At 40.8% G+C, this 16,341-nt stretch overlaps 4 protein-coding genes across 4 annotated transcripts; 3 read left to right on the top strand and 1 right to left on the bottom strand.

Annotated features, from left to right (window-relative positions):
- Window positions 1-362: 362 nt before the first annotated feature.
- On the top strand, window positions 363-2,637 carry DUN1 (serine/threonine protein kinase; the record flags this gene model as incomplete). The annotated part of the gene is made up of 6 exons (XM_049252853.1): window positions 363-401; window positions 467-977; window positions 1,066-1,658; window positions 1,723-1,853; window positions 1,904-1,920; window positions 1,979-2,637. The coding sequence occupies 6 exons, from the start codon at window positions 363-365 to the stop codon at window positions 2,635-2,637; spliced, it is 1,950 nt and encodes a 649-aa protein (XP_049108022.1).
- A 498-nt stretch (window positions 2,638-3,135) lies between these two features.
- On the top strand, window positions 3,136-4,824 carry ERG11_1 (Lanosterol 14-alpha-demethylase; the record flags this gene model as incomplete). Its single annotated transcript, XM_049252852.1, has 3 exons — window positions 3,136-3,381; window positions 3,460-3,657; window positions 3,706-4,824. 3 exons carry the CDS (start codon window positions 3,136-3,138, stop codon window positions 4,822-4,824), a joined length of 1,563 nt encoding a protein of 520 aa, XP_049108021.1.
- Window positions 4,825-5,262: 438 nt separating this feature from the next.
- On the bottom strand, window positions 5,263-6,012 carry FYV4 (telomere length regulation protein; the record flags this gene model as incomplete). Its single annotated transcript, XM_049252851.1, has 1 exon — window positions 5,263-6,012. The coding sequence occupies one exon, from the start codon at window positions 6,010-6,012 to the stop codon at window positions 5,263-5,265; it is 750 nt and encodes a 249-aa protein (XP_049108020.1).
- Window positions 6,013-6,372: 360 nt separating this feature from the next.
- SMC4 (Structural maintenance of chromosomes protein 4) lies at window positions 6,373-10,922 on the top strand (the record flags this gene model as incomplete). The annotated part of the gene is made up of 4 exons (XM_049252850.1): window positions 6,373-9,837; window positions 9,885-10,637; window positions 10,700-10,777; window positions 10,830-10,922. 4 exons carry the CDS (start codon window positions 6,373-6,375, stop codon window positions 10,920-10,922), a joined length of 4,389 nt encoding a protein of 1,462 aa, XP_049108019.1.
- Between the last annotated feature and the right edge of the window lie 5,419 nt (window positions 10,923-16,341).

Genomic DNA, 16,341 nt, shown 5'->3' with positions numbered 1-16,341 from the left:
AACTCGACGTCTCATTTGCCCAGGTCACGTTGGCTCCTGACCAGGCCAGGGAGAACAACAGGGCTTGCAGCCGGCCTGTCCCTTCTAGTCTGGGGCTCAAAGACCACATCTGTTGTACTCCGTACCGCTGCCCTAGAATTCACCACTACCTCCTAACCTGACACTGTCACGCTGGCTAAACTCAACGGTTGACGATCCGCCCACCGTCTTTCGCGCCTCTCCCATACTATGCTCCGCAAAGCAATGCTGGAAATTTGCACACCATTTTTTAAGAATTTTTGTTGAAATTAACGCCCTCTAAAAATTGCTGGCTATATACCAGTTATTATTGTTGCTAATAATCCATCAATTTTACCATAACCATGCCACCACGGGCGGAAAAGAGCTTAAAGCGAGCAAAGGTAAGTGATGGTTATTAAGGCTTCAACGTCCCTTGGGTTGTACTAATATCTGAGATATATCAAAGCTCGGTGCTGGTACGAGAGAACAAGATGCGAAAAAGCCCCGACGCTCCGAAAGAATATCCTCCCAATTAACTCGGCCACAAGTAGCTCCGGCCAACATGCCTTACCTTCCTTCTCCCCTTACGTTCCAGGAACCTATAGTCAGCGGAAATAATAAAGATGTCACAGCTAGCCCCCCAGAAGGCCGTCTCAGTCAGCTTCGTCATCAAACGCCTAAACCGGAGCATGTAACACAACTTTCGTCGCCCCCTGGTGACACTCAAGCCTTCTCCCAAGTCCCACCCCAAGCTTTTGTGGCTGGCGTGAAAGACGAAGAGGCAGAAGGCATTTGGGGCTATCTCAATCCTTTGAATAATACATACGACCACACTGTGGTGCTCAAAAAAAGAGATATTTGCACTCCGTCGGAGCTAGATGAAGAAATAAGCCGGGGCCGGCGTAAAGGTAAAGAGAGGATTGCTGCACAAAATGTAAATCCAAGCGGTTATTTAATAGGACGCCATGCGGAGTGCGGTAAGTCTCAAACTGGCCTAGAACAAACAGGATGGATGGCCTGTTAGTATTTAGAAGTTCAACTAACCAGGTATACCGATACTTCTAGATGTGGTTATGAGTCACACCACCATTTCTAACCGGCATTGTCTGATATTTCACGAACATAGGAGGGGCGACTCGGTAGCTATTCTCGAGGACTTATCCAGTAATGGTACCTTTGTCAAAGGGGCGTTAGTTGGGAGGAATCAGAGACGCGAACTGGAGGATGGAGATGAAATCAACATCTTAGATCAAGCTAGATTCTCTTTTCATTACGCTCGCAACCGAGAAATCGGCAGGTTCCAGCAGCAATTTCGCATCTTAAGCCAGCTGGGGAAAGGCCAGTTTGCCACCGTGTATCTGTGTGCAGAAAAGGCCACCGGAACGAAATATGCAGCAAAGCGATTTGACAAAAAGCCAGGCGGTTACAGCGAGTCAGATCTCGCCTCCCGCAACCAAGAAGTTGCAATACTCAAAAGCGTGAATCACAAAAATCTGTTGTGCCTGAAGGACATATTCGATGAGAAAGACGGTGTCTATTTAATCTTAGAACTAGCTCCAGAAGGCGAGCTGTTTAATTGGATTGTTTCTCACGAAAAGCTGTCAGAGTTTGAAACTCGCCATGTTTTCCGCCAACTGTTCGATGGGCTGAAGTACCTGGTAAATTGCCCTCCCCGCTATACACTTAGATAACAGTTCGTCCTGTTAACACATTAATTTATAGCATGACCGTAACATTGTTCATCGAGATATCAAGTCGGAAAATATCTTGCTCATGGACAAGCGCCTTACCGTTAAATTGGCGGATTTCGGTCTTGCGAAAATAATTGGAGAAGATTCATTCACCACGACTGTGTACGTTTACCTCCATATTCCCACTAAATTCAGCTAACCAGGATTTGCAGGTGTGGCACACCGAGCTGTAAGTTTGAGTACCTCTACCAACAGACCTGACGCCTTATTCTAACAAATATGAATAGACGTGGCCCCGGAAGTGTTAGATATGAAACACTCTCGAGCTGTTGACATCTGGTCTCTTGGTGTCGTCCTTTATATTTGCCTCTGCGGCTTTCCGCCTTTCTCAGATGAGTTATACTCACGCGATTTCCCCTACAGCCTAGTGGAGCAAATCAAATTGGGCACGTTTAATTATCCATCACCGTATTGGGACAGCGTGAGCGATCCAGCCCTCGATCTTATTGATAGGATGCTCACCGTATCCGTTGATGATCGCACTACTATTGACGAGTGCCTGCGACATCCGTGGCTCACGGGCGGTGGTATTGGCCTTACGGACAGCACAGATGGATTGACAGGGGCAATGGGAAAATTAGATTTCTCCAAACGCAAAATGAAACGGGAGCGGACCTTGTTGAGTAAAATAAATAATGCTCTGGTTAGTCAGGTCATTGATGGCTCTGAGCATGGCTATAGCGAAGTCAAAGCATTTGACAACAATGCCGCCAAGCGAGTGCATAACAAGCCCCCAAAGGAAGGCATCAACCCTCCCCAAGAACCAAAGCCAGATTCCAATCGGCACCCTATGGAATTCATGCAAATGGGAGGCCGCGGCGACCAACTTTTATTTGGACACGATACAAACACTCAGGGTGCAACTTCTAAAGGCAAACGGAAGTGACGCAGCACTTCTTACATATTCTCTCGGGTTCGTATTGGTTAGAAGGAGCTCTTTTTAGATTTCAGATAATTCTTCCCCGGCATTACACATTCCATGGATATTCTCCTATCAGATCAGATCTCATATAGCCGCCGAGAGCCACTCACGTCACGCCTAACAACTGCCAGTGTTGCTCAACACAGAAGCTCCGTATATTGGTTTATATGTTTGTTTTGGATCTGTAAGACATACGGAGTAGTTACAGCCAATACCTTGCTGCTAGTTGCCAATTCAAGCCTGTCCGGTCGATCCAGCTTCCATGATGGCGTGACTAAACCTGTAACATGAGCTTATGTAAGCGTTTCTGTATTGATGTTTCCGTACGGAATCCCGTGTAACTAGGTAACTAACTAACTAATGTGTACCAACCATTCGAAGCCTAACGCATTATTTTTCTCCTGAAGGATCTTCGGCTCCCCTTCCAAACGCTGTGATTCTACAGTAGTTCTTTGGGCAGATATGGGACTTCTTGCTGATTTTTTATCGCATTTTTGCGAAACTTGCTCGACCCAATCTCTCTGGGTATTGTCCTCGTTGGCCCTAGGCTCATTTATTACCATCTCTGTTATCGTGAACGTTTTAAAGCAGACTTTCTTTAAAAATCCAAATGAGCCTCCATTGGTATTTCACTGGTTTCCGATAATTGGCAGCACGGTTACCTATGGCATTGATCCCTATAAGTTTTTTTTCTCCTGCCGGGAAAAGGTATGTTTTGGAAAAAGTGCCACTGGGGAAAGCGTCTTGGTTTGAATTGAATTCTGATATTCTCTGGACAACAAATAGTATGGCGACATTTTCACATTCGTGCTTCTCGGCAAAAAGACTACTGTTTTCCTAGGAACAAAAGGTAATGACTTTATTCTCAACGGTAAACTCAAGGACGTTTGCGCGGAAGAAGTTTATTCGCCTTTGACAACGCCTGTTTTCGGCAGGCATGTTGTTTACGACTGTCCCAATGCCAAATTAATGGAGCAAAAAAAGGTAATACTGAACCTTTTGCTTTGAAATATTTAGAGCTCATTCCTTCAGTTTGTCAAGTTTGGCCTTACTTCAGAGGCACTGCGTTCCTACGTCACTCTCATCACCAAAGAGGTTGAAAACTACCTTGATAAATCGGCAACTTTTCAGGGGAATTCTGGTATTTTTAACGTCGCGAAATCCGTTGCTGAAATTACGATCTATACCGCTTCTCGGTCACTTCAAGGAAAGGAAGTCCGGGAAAAATTCGACTCGAGCTTTGCTGAACTGTACGCCGATCTAGACATGGGCTTTGCTGCTATCAATTTTATGTTTCCCTGGGCTCCGCTGCCACATAACCGAAAGCGTGATAGAGCCCAGAGAAAAATGGCACAAATCTATACAGACATTATTCATGAGAGGAGGGCCGCTGGAGGCAAAAAGGACTCGGAAGACATGGTGTGGAATCTGATGTCTTCTGTTTACAAGAACGGAACTCCAGTTCCTGACATCGAAGTTGCCCATATGATGATTGCAATGTTGATGGCTGGTCAACACTCCTCTTCGTCGACAGGTTCATGGATTGTTCTTCGACTTGCAAGCCGCCCTGATATCTTGGAGGAACTGTACCAGGAACAATTACGAGTTTTAGGCCCCGATCTTCCCCCATTGACCTATGAGTCTCTTCAGCGCCTCGAGCTTCACGCAAATGTCATCAAGGAAACTCTTCGACTCCACGCCCCCATTCACTCGATTCTTCGTGCTGTGAAATCCCCAATGCCTGTGGAAGGAACTGATTATGTTATCCCGATTACACACAATCTTCTTGCCGCACCAGGTGTTGTATCACGTATGCCCGATTACTTCCCGGAGCCCATGAAATGGGATCCACATCGATGGGAGAAAGGTGGCGCTGTGAATGCCACAAGTGCATCAGATGATAGCGATGAAAAGATTGATTACGGTTATGGTCTTGTCAGCAAAGGTGCAAACAGCCCCTATCTTCCCTTCGGTTCTGGCCGCCATCGTTGCATTGGAGAGCAATTTGCATACGTACAGCTAGGAACAATCACTGCGGCGCTAGTAAGGTCTCTTAAATTGAAAAAGCTTGACGGAGACAATCAGGAAATACCTGATACAGATTACTCTGTGAGTGTGTCTGAAAATTTTTATCAGGGCCCGATTCACTAATGATTGCTAGTCGCTTTTTTCTAAACCCTTGGGCAACCCGAAGGTATATTGGGAGAGACGCAAACAAATGCCTTCGAAACAATGATTCTTCCCTTCCTCTCTACGCATCGTGGCACAGAATTTTACTTAACAGAGGTTTTAATGTCCTTCCCGGTACGACTCCGTACTTAGACGTATAATTTTTACATCCCAACACCATGTATCTTGTAATTGCTTTTTCTTTTTATATTTGTATTATTCTTTTTCTTATCTAATGTTTAGACTAAAGTCAGCTTCATAGTACTAGATACTGTACGGAGTACCTGGAGTACAGTGTAAGTAACAACTTGTCAAAGTATTGAGTACTCGGCTTTTGTAAAAGGCTTCAAAGCAGTCGCTAAATCAAATCCATTTAATGTACATACATATACAAATGCGGATGGCACATTATACTCATGGTCACCCTTTCTTTGCCTCTGCAATTCGTCGCTTCGCCCGGACCTCCGCTCTTCGCCTCTCACCGCCATCAATTTTTCGGCCTTGCTTGTGCTCCCATAACCCCTCTTGCACAGAAAGACTTGCTGCGGTTCCATTTGCGCCGGGGAGTAACTTGAGGTAAGGGCCTCTTATCTTGTTCCCACGATAGAGCTTAATTCCGGGGTATTTCTTTATTGAGAAATTCTCACTATTCACTTGAGTCTCGCCAACGGGTAGGTTTACAATCACCCATTTACATCCTGGAGAGGTTGTAGCAGTGCCTAGTTGGATAAGAGGAGGTATTCCAGTATCGCTGCCACTTGTTTTTGTCATTATTTTCGGTCGCGGAACCTCAACAGCACGAAATTCCGCTACTCCATCCGTGACATGATCTGAATGTCCCCCAACACCATACTCCCCGCGCCGAAACTTTTCCACCCACCGAAGTAGGTACCGTCTTTGCCGTGCAGGTTCGATTCCAAGGTCGCAAAATCCCTGTGAGGAGGTTGTGAATAATTGCTCCCAGGAGTTTATTTTATCGCTGAATTTCGACATATTGCGGCCGATGAGCGTGAGAAATGTCTTGGTATCTGGAACAAATGGAGTAGGAGGAGGAGGAGGGCTCCGTCTGATTGTTTTGTGGAGATGACGAGCACATTGCCGTGGGCCAGATAAGAATTTGGGAACGCGAAAAGAGAAAAGTGAGATAAAGGCAGATTTGTTGGTAGCCATATCAAAAAGCAGCGAGGCAGTAGTGCTGGCAAAACCTGATGTCAAATCGAACAACTGATCATAACCGTAGAGAGACGGAAAATATTCTACCAACGTAACGCCTTAGCTGATTCTCTTAGAAGCAGCTTGCTGGTGCAAAAAATGGATCAAAATGGTTGGGTAAGCGACGGAACTCGTAATAAATATTTTCCGCTCATAAGGAAATTAACTAGGTAGTTAGTTAGTTAACTAGTTAACAGGTAACTAGTTAGTTAGTTATGTAACTAGTGGCTCTTGTGAACGCGCCATGTTTTGGCATTTTCGCGTATAGTTACGGAGTACAAGTAAACAGGGCTGAACTCCTGGCCTTTCTTGACTGTCATGTCATCTACATTACCATCTCTCCCCTCGCAATCCGCCCCCCGAAAGAGGCCCGGAACCCCAGAAATCTCTGGTGGTGGGTTCCGGTCGACCGGTGATCTAGTTTCTACCAGATCACAGAGTAAGGGCGGTGAGGAGTTCATTCCCACCTTAGATCGAACAACGCGACGTACATCTCAACGCAAGACGCAATCCCTCACCTCTCAGACTCGCAAGGCCACTATGCCACGTTCAAGGGTTAGCTCGCCTACTGATCTATCACATCCCCGTTGTGGAGGCCCGCCTCCCCCTCCTAATTCCGGAGCTGCCTCGAGGTTACGGCGAAACACAACAAACTGGAGCGCTCGTATGTTTTCAGCCAATTCTGCCATGGATGTATCCTTTTTCCCAACCCCGGCGCCCTCACTGTCTCCAGAACCTAGTCCCCCTCTCTCCGCTCACATTACTCTTAAGCATAACGAGTCTTCGCTGGTTCTCGCAGAGAGTAGCAGCTCATTAGCTCCACTATCAACAAAGTTGCGCCGCCGCAGCGTAACGCCTGGTGTTTCCAAGCCTGCATTCTCCTCGATACCATGCCAACAGGAGCCACCCGTCTCCTCTTTCAAGGGGAGTGGAATAGCATCAATTGATATACCAAAGCCCAACCATTCATATGGCAGTGAACCATCTTCTACAATAACAACCAACTGGCGGCCTTCTATAGGAGAAAACCCGATGGATAGTCCAAAGTCGAGTGCTGCCCCAACGCAACGGTCTACGGAACTGAATACCCGAATGGTTATCACACATTTGGTTTTGACCAATTTCAAAAGCTACGCTGGTAGGCAGGTTGTTGGCCCCTTCCACGTGTCATTTTCTTCTGTGGTCGGGCCTAATGGCTCCGGTAAATCCAATGTGATTGATGCGTTACTTTTTGTTTTTGGCTTTCGTGCAAGTAAAATGAGGCAGGGGAAAATTTCGGCACTCATTCATAACTCTGCTAATTTTCCCAGCCTTCCTTTTTGTGAAGTCGAAGTCCATTTCGAAGAAGTCTTGGATCTCCTGGGAGGGAAGCTCGAGACCGTTCCTGAATCTCGGCTTGTAGTTTCTCGGCGGGCCTTCAAAAATAACACAAGCAAATATTATATGGACTGCAAAGAGACTAGTTTTACAGCAGTTACTAATTTTTTAAAAGATCGGGGAATTGACCTGGATCACAAGCGATTCCTCATTCTGCAAGGCGAAGTCGAGTCCATTTCTCAAATGAAACCAAAAGCTGCTAACGAACACGATGATGGCCTGCTTGAGTACTTGGAAGATATCATAGGCACTTCGAAGTATAAGTCTCCTATTGACGAAGCTGCGGCTGAGGTTGAAACGCTGAACGAAGTGTGTGCGGAGAAGAATAGCCGTGTTAAACATGTTGAAAAGGAAAAGTCTTCTCTGGAGGATAAGAAAAACAAAGCTTTAGCATTCATTAGAGATGAGAATGAACTCGCTGAAAAGCAATCCTCACTTTATCAAATCTATATCGCCGAATGCAATGATAACAGAAGGGTTACTGAGGAGGCTATCCTGCAGTTACAAGAACTGCTGAATCTCGAGCTCGAAAAACATCAGGGCAGTGAAGACGGTATCAAGATTCTTCAGCGCCAATTCAAGCAGCGAATAAACGAATTGGAAGCTATGGAGGCAGAAACACAGACCGCCATGAAAGAGGTGTCGAAGTATGATAAAGAGTCTGTCAAACTGGAGGAAAAGCGCAAATTTATGTTTAGTAAACAAAAGAAACTGGAAAAAGCAATGCAATCTAGTCGTCTGGCAGCCTCGGAGTGCGCAAGTTTGGCAGAAAAACACAGGGACGACATTGAGAAAAAGGCCGCCGAGATTGCTTTGCTTGAGAATGAAATGAAATACGAAGAAAAAGAACTTTTTTCAATCCGCGAAAGCCTGAAAGGCAAGACTGAAGGCCTTTCAGAACTGATCGCTGAGAAGCAAAAGGAATTGGAACCATGGAACAAGAAAGTAAACGAAAAAAGGTCTGCAATAGCTGTCGCCCAAAGCGAGCTGGATATACTTCGTGAGAAATCTGGTGCAGGTGCGATTGCTTTGGAAGAGGCTCAAGCCAGGGTATTTTCCTTTCAAAATGGTGTCATCGCCAAAACCGAAGAGCTAGAACAACGTCGCACAAAAAAAATTGAGCTCGAAAATGATGCGCAGACTGCCATGACTGAACTACGCAAATTTTCCGAAAAGGAATCAGATTATCGTTCTCGCCTATCCAGTGCTAGACAAAAAGCCGAGGAGGCGAGGGCTAGTTTAACAAGCACTCAGAACCAGGGGAATATTCTTTCTGGCTTGATGAGACTGAGAGAATCAGGCCGCATCGAGGGATTTCACGGGCGACTGGGCAATCTAGGGACAATCGACGAAAATTTTGACGTGGCTATCTCGACTGCGTGCCCGGCACTTGACAATCTTGTAGTTGATTCCGTGGAAGTTGGCCAACAATGTATCGAATACCTTCGCAAGAACAATCTTGGTCGAGCCAATTTTATCTTGTTGGATAAATTACCTCGTAGGGACATGTCGCCAGTCTTTACTCCGGACAGTGTACCCCGATTATTTGATCTAGTAAAGGCTGTCGACCCGAAATTTAGCCCTGCGTTTTTCAGTGTTTTGCAAAATACGCTTGTGGCTAAAGATTTAGAGCAGGCGAATAAAATAGCTTACGGGCCTAGAAGATGGAGGGTTGTCACCCTCGATGGTCAGCTTATTGACCTATCCGGTACGATGAGTGGAGGCGGCTCTCGGGTTACTAGAGGAGCCATGTCATCGAAAAGGGTTGCTGATGTTTCTAAGGATCAAGTGCTTAAACTTGATGCGGAGCGTGATTACATGGAGAAGAGGTTCCAGGCATTCCAGGAGAGACAACGGCAGTTGGAGGTATCAGTTAAGGAAATAATGGATGAGATTCCTAAAATCGAAACTGTCATGCAAAAGCTTCATTTGGAGATTGAGAGTAGCAGACGGAATTTAACAGATGCCAATCGTCGTGTGAAAGAACTAGTTGCTGAACACAAACCATCACAGGATGATGACGACAGCGTTACTACCCTTGAGGAACATATTTTGACTTTGGAAACCCAAACAGATCAATTAAATAAAGAGAAAGGCGGCATAGAAAAAGAGATACAAACCTTGCAAGATAAGATCATGGAGATTGGCGGCGTGAGGCTTCGGGGACAGAAGGCCCAGGTTGATGGACTTAAAGAACAGATTTCGCTTCTTACAGATGAAGTGTCAAATGCCGAGATAGCAAAATCGAAAACAGAAAAGTTGCTTGTGAAGCATGAAAAGTCACGCTCTAACTGTGAAGCAGAACTCGAGCATTTAGCAGAGGAACTTGATAGACTCACTCAAGAAATAGAAGGCCAGGTAATCACGACATCGAAAATGAAAGAGAAGGCTGAAACTTCACAAGACGTAAGTATTCACATTGAAGAATACGTAGCTCGCTAATGCTGTTTTAGGCCTTGCTCGCCAGAAAGGAAGTTCTGGCAACCCTGAAAGCAGAACTAGATGAGAAAACAATCGAGCTTAATGAAACTCGTGCGAGTGAGATAGAGATGCGGAATAAACTAGATGAAAACCAAAAGGTTTTGGTCGAAAATCAGAAGAGAGGCAAATACTGGGAGGACAAATTGTCCAAGTTAGAGGTTCAGAATTTGAGTGATCTCGGCGAGGAGCAAATCTCGGACCACCTACCCGTTTTCAGCAAAGATGAGCTTTCTGGCATGAATAAGGAATCATTGAAAGCCGTCATAGCTGCTTTAGAGGAAAAAACTCAGGATACCCAGGTGGACGTATCAGTTTTAGGTGAATATAGACGTCGAGTAGCGGAGCACGAGTCTCGATCTGCCGACCTAGCGGCGGTTCTCGTTTCTCGAGAAAATGCTAAATCTCGTCTCGACACCCTCCGTTCGCTCCGCTTGACCGGATTTATGGAGGGATTCAATACGATCTCTCTTCGCTTGAAAGAAATGTATCAAATGATTACCATGGGTGGCAATGCGGAACTCGAGCTTGTGGACTCGCTTGATCCATTCTCAGAGGGTATATTGTTCTCTGTTATGCCACCGAAAAAGAGCTGGAAGAATATTAGTAACCTCTCAGGAGGGGAGAAGACTTTATCGAGCCTTGCCCTAGTGTTCGCTTTGCATCATTATAAGCCCACTCCGCTGTACGTCATGGATGAAATCGATGCCGCTTTGGACTTTAGAAATGTAGGTACTTTGCAGGAGCGGACCTGTAGGCTTTACGTTGACGTATTCTGATCTTCCAACAGGTTTCTATTGTTGCCTCTTATATCAAAGAGCGCACAAAGAACGCGCAGTTTATTGTTATCTCCCTTCGAAATAATATGGTAAGTGCGCAAAGTGGTTGCTTATTCACTATGATGGCTGATGCTTGTCCAGTTCGAACTCGCTTCTCGACTTGTTGGTGTGTATAAAGTGAACCACATGACCAAAAGTGTCACTGTGGAAAATAAGGATTATCTTAAAGTCTGAGTTGCTTTTTTTTGCTTTTTGTTGCTATGTACTTCTTGACAATGGGAGATATTACCTAAAACTTGGTTGGAAGAAATGCATCAACCTTTGAGCAAAAGAAAGGTTTGTGAGAAAATTCAAAATTTCACAACTGTTTTCAAATTTTATTTTTATAACACTTGTCACTTACTCACTGAGTTTGAAATGTAAATATGCTACCTGGTCTGGAAGAGCTATGGAATGTCTGTGCAATTTTGGTTGTGTAGTAGATGATTCTCCATCTCCCTTCAAGCTTCATTGATAGGCTTGAGGTACTTACTAACTAACTATTTCTATCTAGCTACTTTCATAATTATGTACAGTAAGGGAGGCTCCATGTCAGTTATCACAGAATATGTTTTAAAGATCAGTGTCCTCACTGAAAGCATGTGCACTGAAAGTATGTGTTGTTGCTAGAGTTAATAATTATAGTAAAAGAAGTCAAAAAAGAATAACATTTTCTCAATAATGACTTTGTTAATGAATTTTATATGCATCATTGAATATAGAAATTTTTTCTGAGCTAGAGTAGACATGATTGACTGCATTAATACATATATTTTAATTTATCATTGTGAATATCATTCTTCATTCAGTGTTGTGAGAATATAACATTCTCAAATATAATCAAATTTATATACTATATATTGTCTTAAATTACATGTGTATAACATGTATAACTTCTATAACATTTACAGAGTCATATACATAAATCTTGATTAAATATAAAGTTTGATCTATAATTCTTTTGAGATTAATTCAAATCTTATTCTATAAAAGTTTATTTCAAACTTTATTTCCTAATAGAGTTACAGCAATAAGGTTACCACCGTAGTACTGCTTGTATAAATTATTAATTGTGAGAATTGGGGTTGTGGATAATGTGATAATGATTCATCAGTCTTTGTAAGTGAGATTAGATTAAGTGAGAAAAGATTACAAAGAGATCTAAGTATGAGAGAGAGAAAGATAACTAGTAGTTATACAGAGAAAGAATAGCATGTGTTATAATCTGCATTACTATGTAAGTTATGCCAAAGTGCTGTCTAACTTTAGTGAGGGAAGTTATCATACTAGGTTCAATATAGTCTAGTGTATTTAAAAGATCTTGACACAATGCACACTGAAGCTTAGTAATCAGTCTGTGTGCTGTGTAGACTTCTGATCTTGACATTATGTGTGGTGAAGCTTACTAATCAGTCTGCATGCTGTGTAATCAGCTGTGTAATTACTAAGCTCTCTAATTACTAAGCTATCAGTCTGTCTGCACATGTACTGTTTTGGCATAGTAATTCTACAGCCTGCCAATCACCATATGAGGGCCCCAAATAACACAAACTCTAACTCATGCTGCCAAGCTGGCTGATATTCAAGTTATACTGAATGAGTTTTTTAGAGAGACATTGTGATAATCAGATTATCAGAACTTGACAAGTTATAACTTCATAATACAGATCAGTGATAACTATTTAATTACTACTACTGTGTGCATCTATTTATCTTGAGTCCTAGCTTTATAAAAGACAATATCATAGACAGTTATATAAGAAGAAACACTGATTAAGACTGACTCTCAACTTCACTTTCAGATGTCACTACTTAATCTTATTTCAGATGAAAAGAGTGTTGTGTCTGCAGAAATTCTTCCAACATACTATATAGATAGTAGTCTATTGTTTATGAGAAACAATGTAGACTCACTGAACAAATTACTATAAAAATCTCAAGAAACTAAACTGAACAAAAAACACAACTCAGTTGTTTTCAGTTTTTTCTTAAAATTTGATCATCAGTTTCAATTTCAGCTTAAAATACTCATAAAAGTCTCATTTTTTTCTCAGTTTTAAATATGTTTTAATTCTTTTTCAGAAGTTTTCTCATCTCTGAAAAATTTCAAATTAATTATTCATGATTTTTGAATTCTGTAGAACAGTAAGAACTTTTTAGTTATCTTTTATGCTTATATAATAAAGTTACAATAATTGAGCAAAAGTATTGATGAAGTTCTAAATGTAATTCAACTGCAGAATGAAAATATTTAAAATCAGTTAATTTGAATATAGATGATAGTGATACTTATAAATATATTAATAATAATTTAGAGAAGTAAAATTTTTAATTACATGTGTCAACACAGATGTCATTCATTTAATTGTGAAAGTAAAAGTATTGATGCTAATACCACAGATTATACAGAGGTAAATTAGTATGTGTTATAATCTGTGTTACTATGTAAGTTATGCCAAGATGCTGTCTAACTTTAGTGGGGCAAATTATCATACTAGATCCAAGATAGACTAGCTGTGAATGTTACATCACTGTACAGCTTGTCATGCATGATGATGATTTTGTCAAGCAGCTCTCTGTTGTTTTGCATCATACAGAACAGTATATAATCTCCATGCTCTAGAAATATGACATCTATATGCTGAGAAGATTCAGCAGTTTTACAAGAGAAGCTATAAGTAGCTTTAAATATTAAGTTGTTTCAGAGTACTGAGAAGACACTGAATGAGATTCATATGAACTGATTAAAGATCACACAGAGAGCATACAGTGCAAAGCAGCAGAAATGAAGAGTGAGTGAGTCTTTACTTACTACTATGCAGCTCTGTTAAACTGTGAAATTGCTTGCTAATGATCTGACTCTTGTACAGCATGCAGAAATGATGTACTGAGAAGAAATATGAAAATGAAGAGATGATTACAGAAGTAAAAACAGCATTATTTCTGCAGAAGAAAATCATTGACCAAAAGATTCAGCTCTGTTGTCATAAAAGAGAGTGTATGAATAGAGATGACAATGAAATCATACAGACTCTGAGAAAAAGCTCTGTTAAGATCTACTGTGCAGCTCTTATAAATCTCTGTCAATATTAAACAAGTGCTGAATTTAACAATCATTCTACTTCTTGTGTAATCATATTGTTTTCAATTATTCATGTCCATTTCACTAGAGAGCACAGATGAAAGTGAGAGCAGTATATGAATCATGAAGTTAATACTTTACAAAATGAATATATCACAGAGATCTTCATATGAATGATACAGTACTGCTGAACAGCTAGAAGTCTAAAGACAGATTAGATAAAATGCTATTTTTATATAGCAGCTGATCTTCTGATGAGCCACAGTCTTCTCTTACAGAGAGAGAGTCACTGTATGACACAGATAACTGATCTGTTTACAGTTTCTCAGAGAAATGAGAGATTAATATCTTGCAATCTCTTGATTCTCATCATGAATAATGAAGAAATCAATTCTTTTGAATGACTGAAGTAGTTATACAACACAAAGATTCTCTGCTTTACATCATAAGTATGTTGACATTCTATCTCTTCATATGATGAAATATATTAAAAGAGTCTGTTCTAAACTTTTAGTGTTGAGAATTTTGATATGACAATCATATTCTGAAGAGTATAAATCTCACTGTCTCTCTCTCATACAATTCTCACTGTTACTAAATTATCAAGATCTTTAAGGCAACAAATCTTCTTTTTTTAAAAAAAACACATGTCAGACAATCTCAAGAAGCAAAGCATGCTGGACTTGCTGATGTCAGTGAGACATAAATTTATCAGAATGATCAGTAAAATAGTGATGCACTCATCAACTGCTATCTCAGCCACATTCTTCAGAAGTTTGTACAAGCAATAACAGACTTTTGTTCAGAAAAGCAGAAGAGCTACTATTTGTCTCATACAAAAATTGAATTATCATCAGCACTGAAGAAGACACTCTGATCATAAATGAATGAGTGAATAACTTAATTTAATTTCTTTGAGAAGACATTGCAGTCTACTCTTCCATCATCTTCCATATGATATAATGAAAAAGAGAGAGATCAGAATGATCTGACTGCACAGAGATACTTAAAACTACTGAATACACTGTATATGATTATTCTACAGAACTCTGTGATTCTATGGCATGAATTCTCTGCACATATGGTCTGAAGTGATTTTATTTTTGTCAGATCAGATGACACTAAGTTCTCACAGCAAGTGCAAGTATCTCTGTTCAATGTGGAGAATTCAGAGAAGATTTAAATTTATTGTATGATGTCAGTTATTGTCTCTTGTCTTCAAACAATTGAGCAGTCAATATCTCATGCTGTGACAGTGACACAAAGACAAAATGTCACAATACTGAAACAAATAGATGACAATCTGATGAATCTGCTCAATGATACAATAATTTTCATCATACAGATAAATAAAAGAATGTTTAATACTGCTTCAGAGCTGTACAGAGATTTCTCTTTCTTCTTCACAGTATCAGATGAAATTGACTGAGATGCTTTCACTACTATCACTACTGTACAGAGTGAAATGAATGTTGAGAAGACTCAGAAATCAGCAGTCTTCTCTTTCACTTCTGTAAAGTTGTAAGACTCCACACTGCAGTCTTCTTATATTCATTCCATCATCTAAAAGAGATTTGTAAAATCTTCTTGATGCTTAGATGATCATGCTTCATGACATCTAAGATTTGTAAACTTTGTGACTGATTACATGATCTCACTAGCAAAGCTGAACATACAAAATCTGCCACAGATGCTTCTTTATAAAGATCAGTGGCAACATATCTAGAGACTCTAGATACTGTTGTAGTAATATAAGTTATCTCTCTCTCTCTCTCATGCTTAGATCTCTTTGTAATCATCTCTCACTCAATCTAATCTCATTTATGAAAACTGTAAGTCATTGTCATGTTACCTGCAACCATTCAATCCTCACAGTTTGCCACTTAAATAAGTAGATAGCCCAACAATGATTTTCATAAAACAGAACAACTGAGATCAAACTGAATTCTCAACTTTTTTCTCAGTATCAGAGTTAACTGAAACACCAAGTGTGACAATAAATCTGAATGAAAGCATAACTCAGACTGAGAAATCATCTTCAGAAAACATAGAATCTCTTGAGAACTTAAGAGAGCAGATACATCTTATGAAAAGAATTTAAGAACTACAGCAGAGTTTACAAACTTTTAATAGAAAGCATGAATGAACAGAATCACTTAATGTTCTGATCTTTAATTTAAATTCTTCAAAGAAGAGTTCAGTCATCAAGTCTTCATAATACAAGATCAACTATTAAATTAAGAACTATGCAGTCTACTGACAGTTTATCTCTCAAATAGAATTCATCTGAGATGCTAGTGATCTGAAGAACAATGAAACTCTGAAGTATGCAGTCACAGAATTGAACTATAATGAGAAAGATCTTTGAAAATCACACTCAGCTCAGAACTTCACTCTGAACATCTGAACTGAACTTAAAATATGCTATGTATGAAAAATGTAGTGAATTATTAAAGGAAATAGATACAATAGAACTAAAGCTAGATCTTCATAAAAGAGATGATGAATCAGATTTTGACTGATTGTAATGAT

The sequence above is a fragment of the Ophidiomyces ophidiicola genome (assembly GCF_022830035.1).
Source record: "Ophidiomyces ophidiicola strain CBS 122913 chromosome Unknown scaffold_14, whole genome shotgun sequence".
Lineage (NCBI taxonomy): Eukaryota > Fungi > Ascomycota > Eurotiomycetes > Onygenales > Onygenaceae > Ophidiomyces > Ophidiomyces ophidiicola.
The sequence above is the reverse complement of the archived record's forward strand: the minus strand, read 5'-3'. Positions and strand labels throughout refer to the sequence as shown.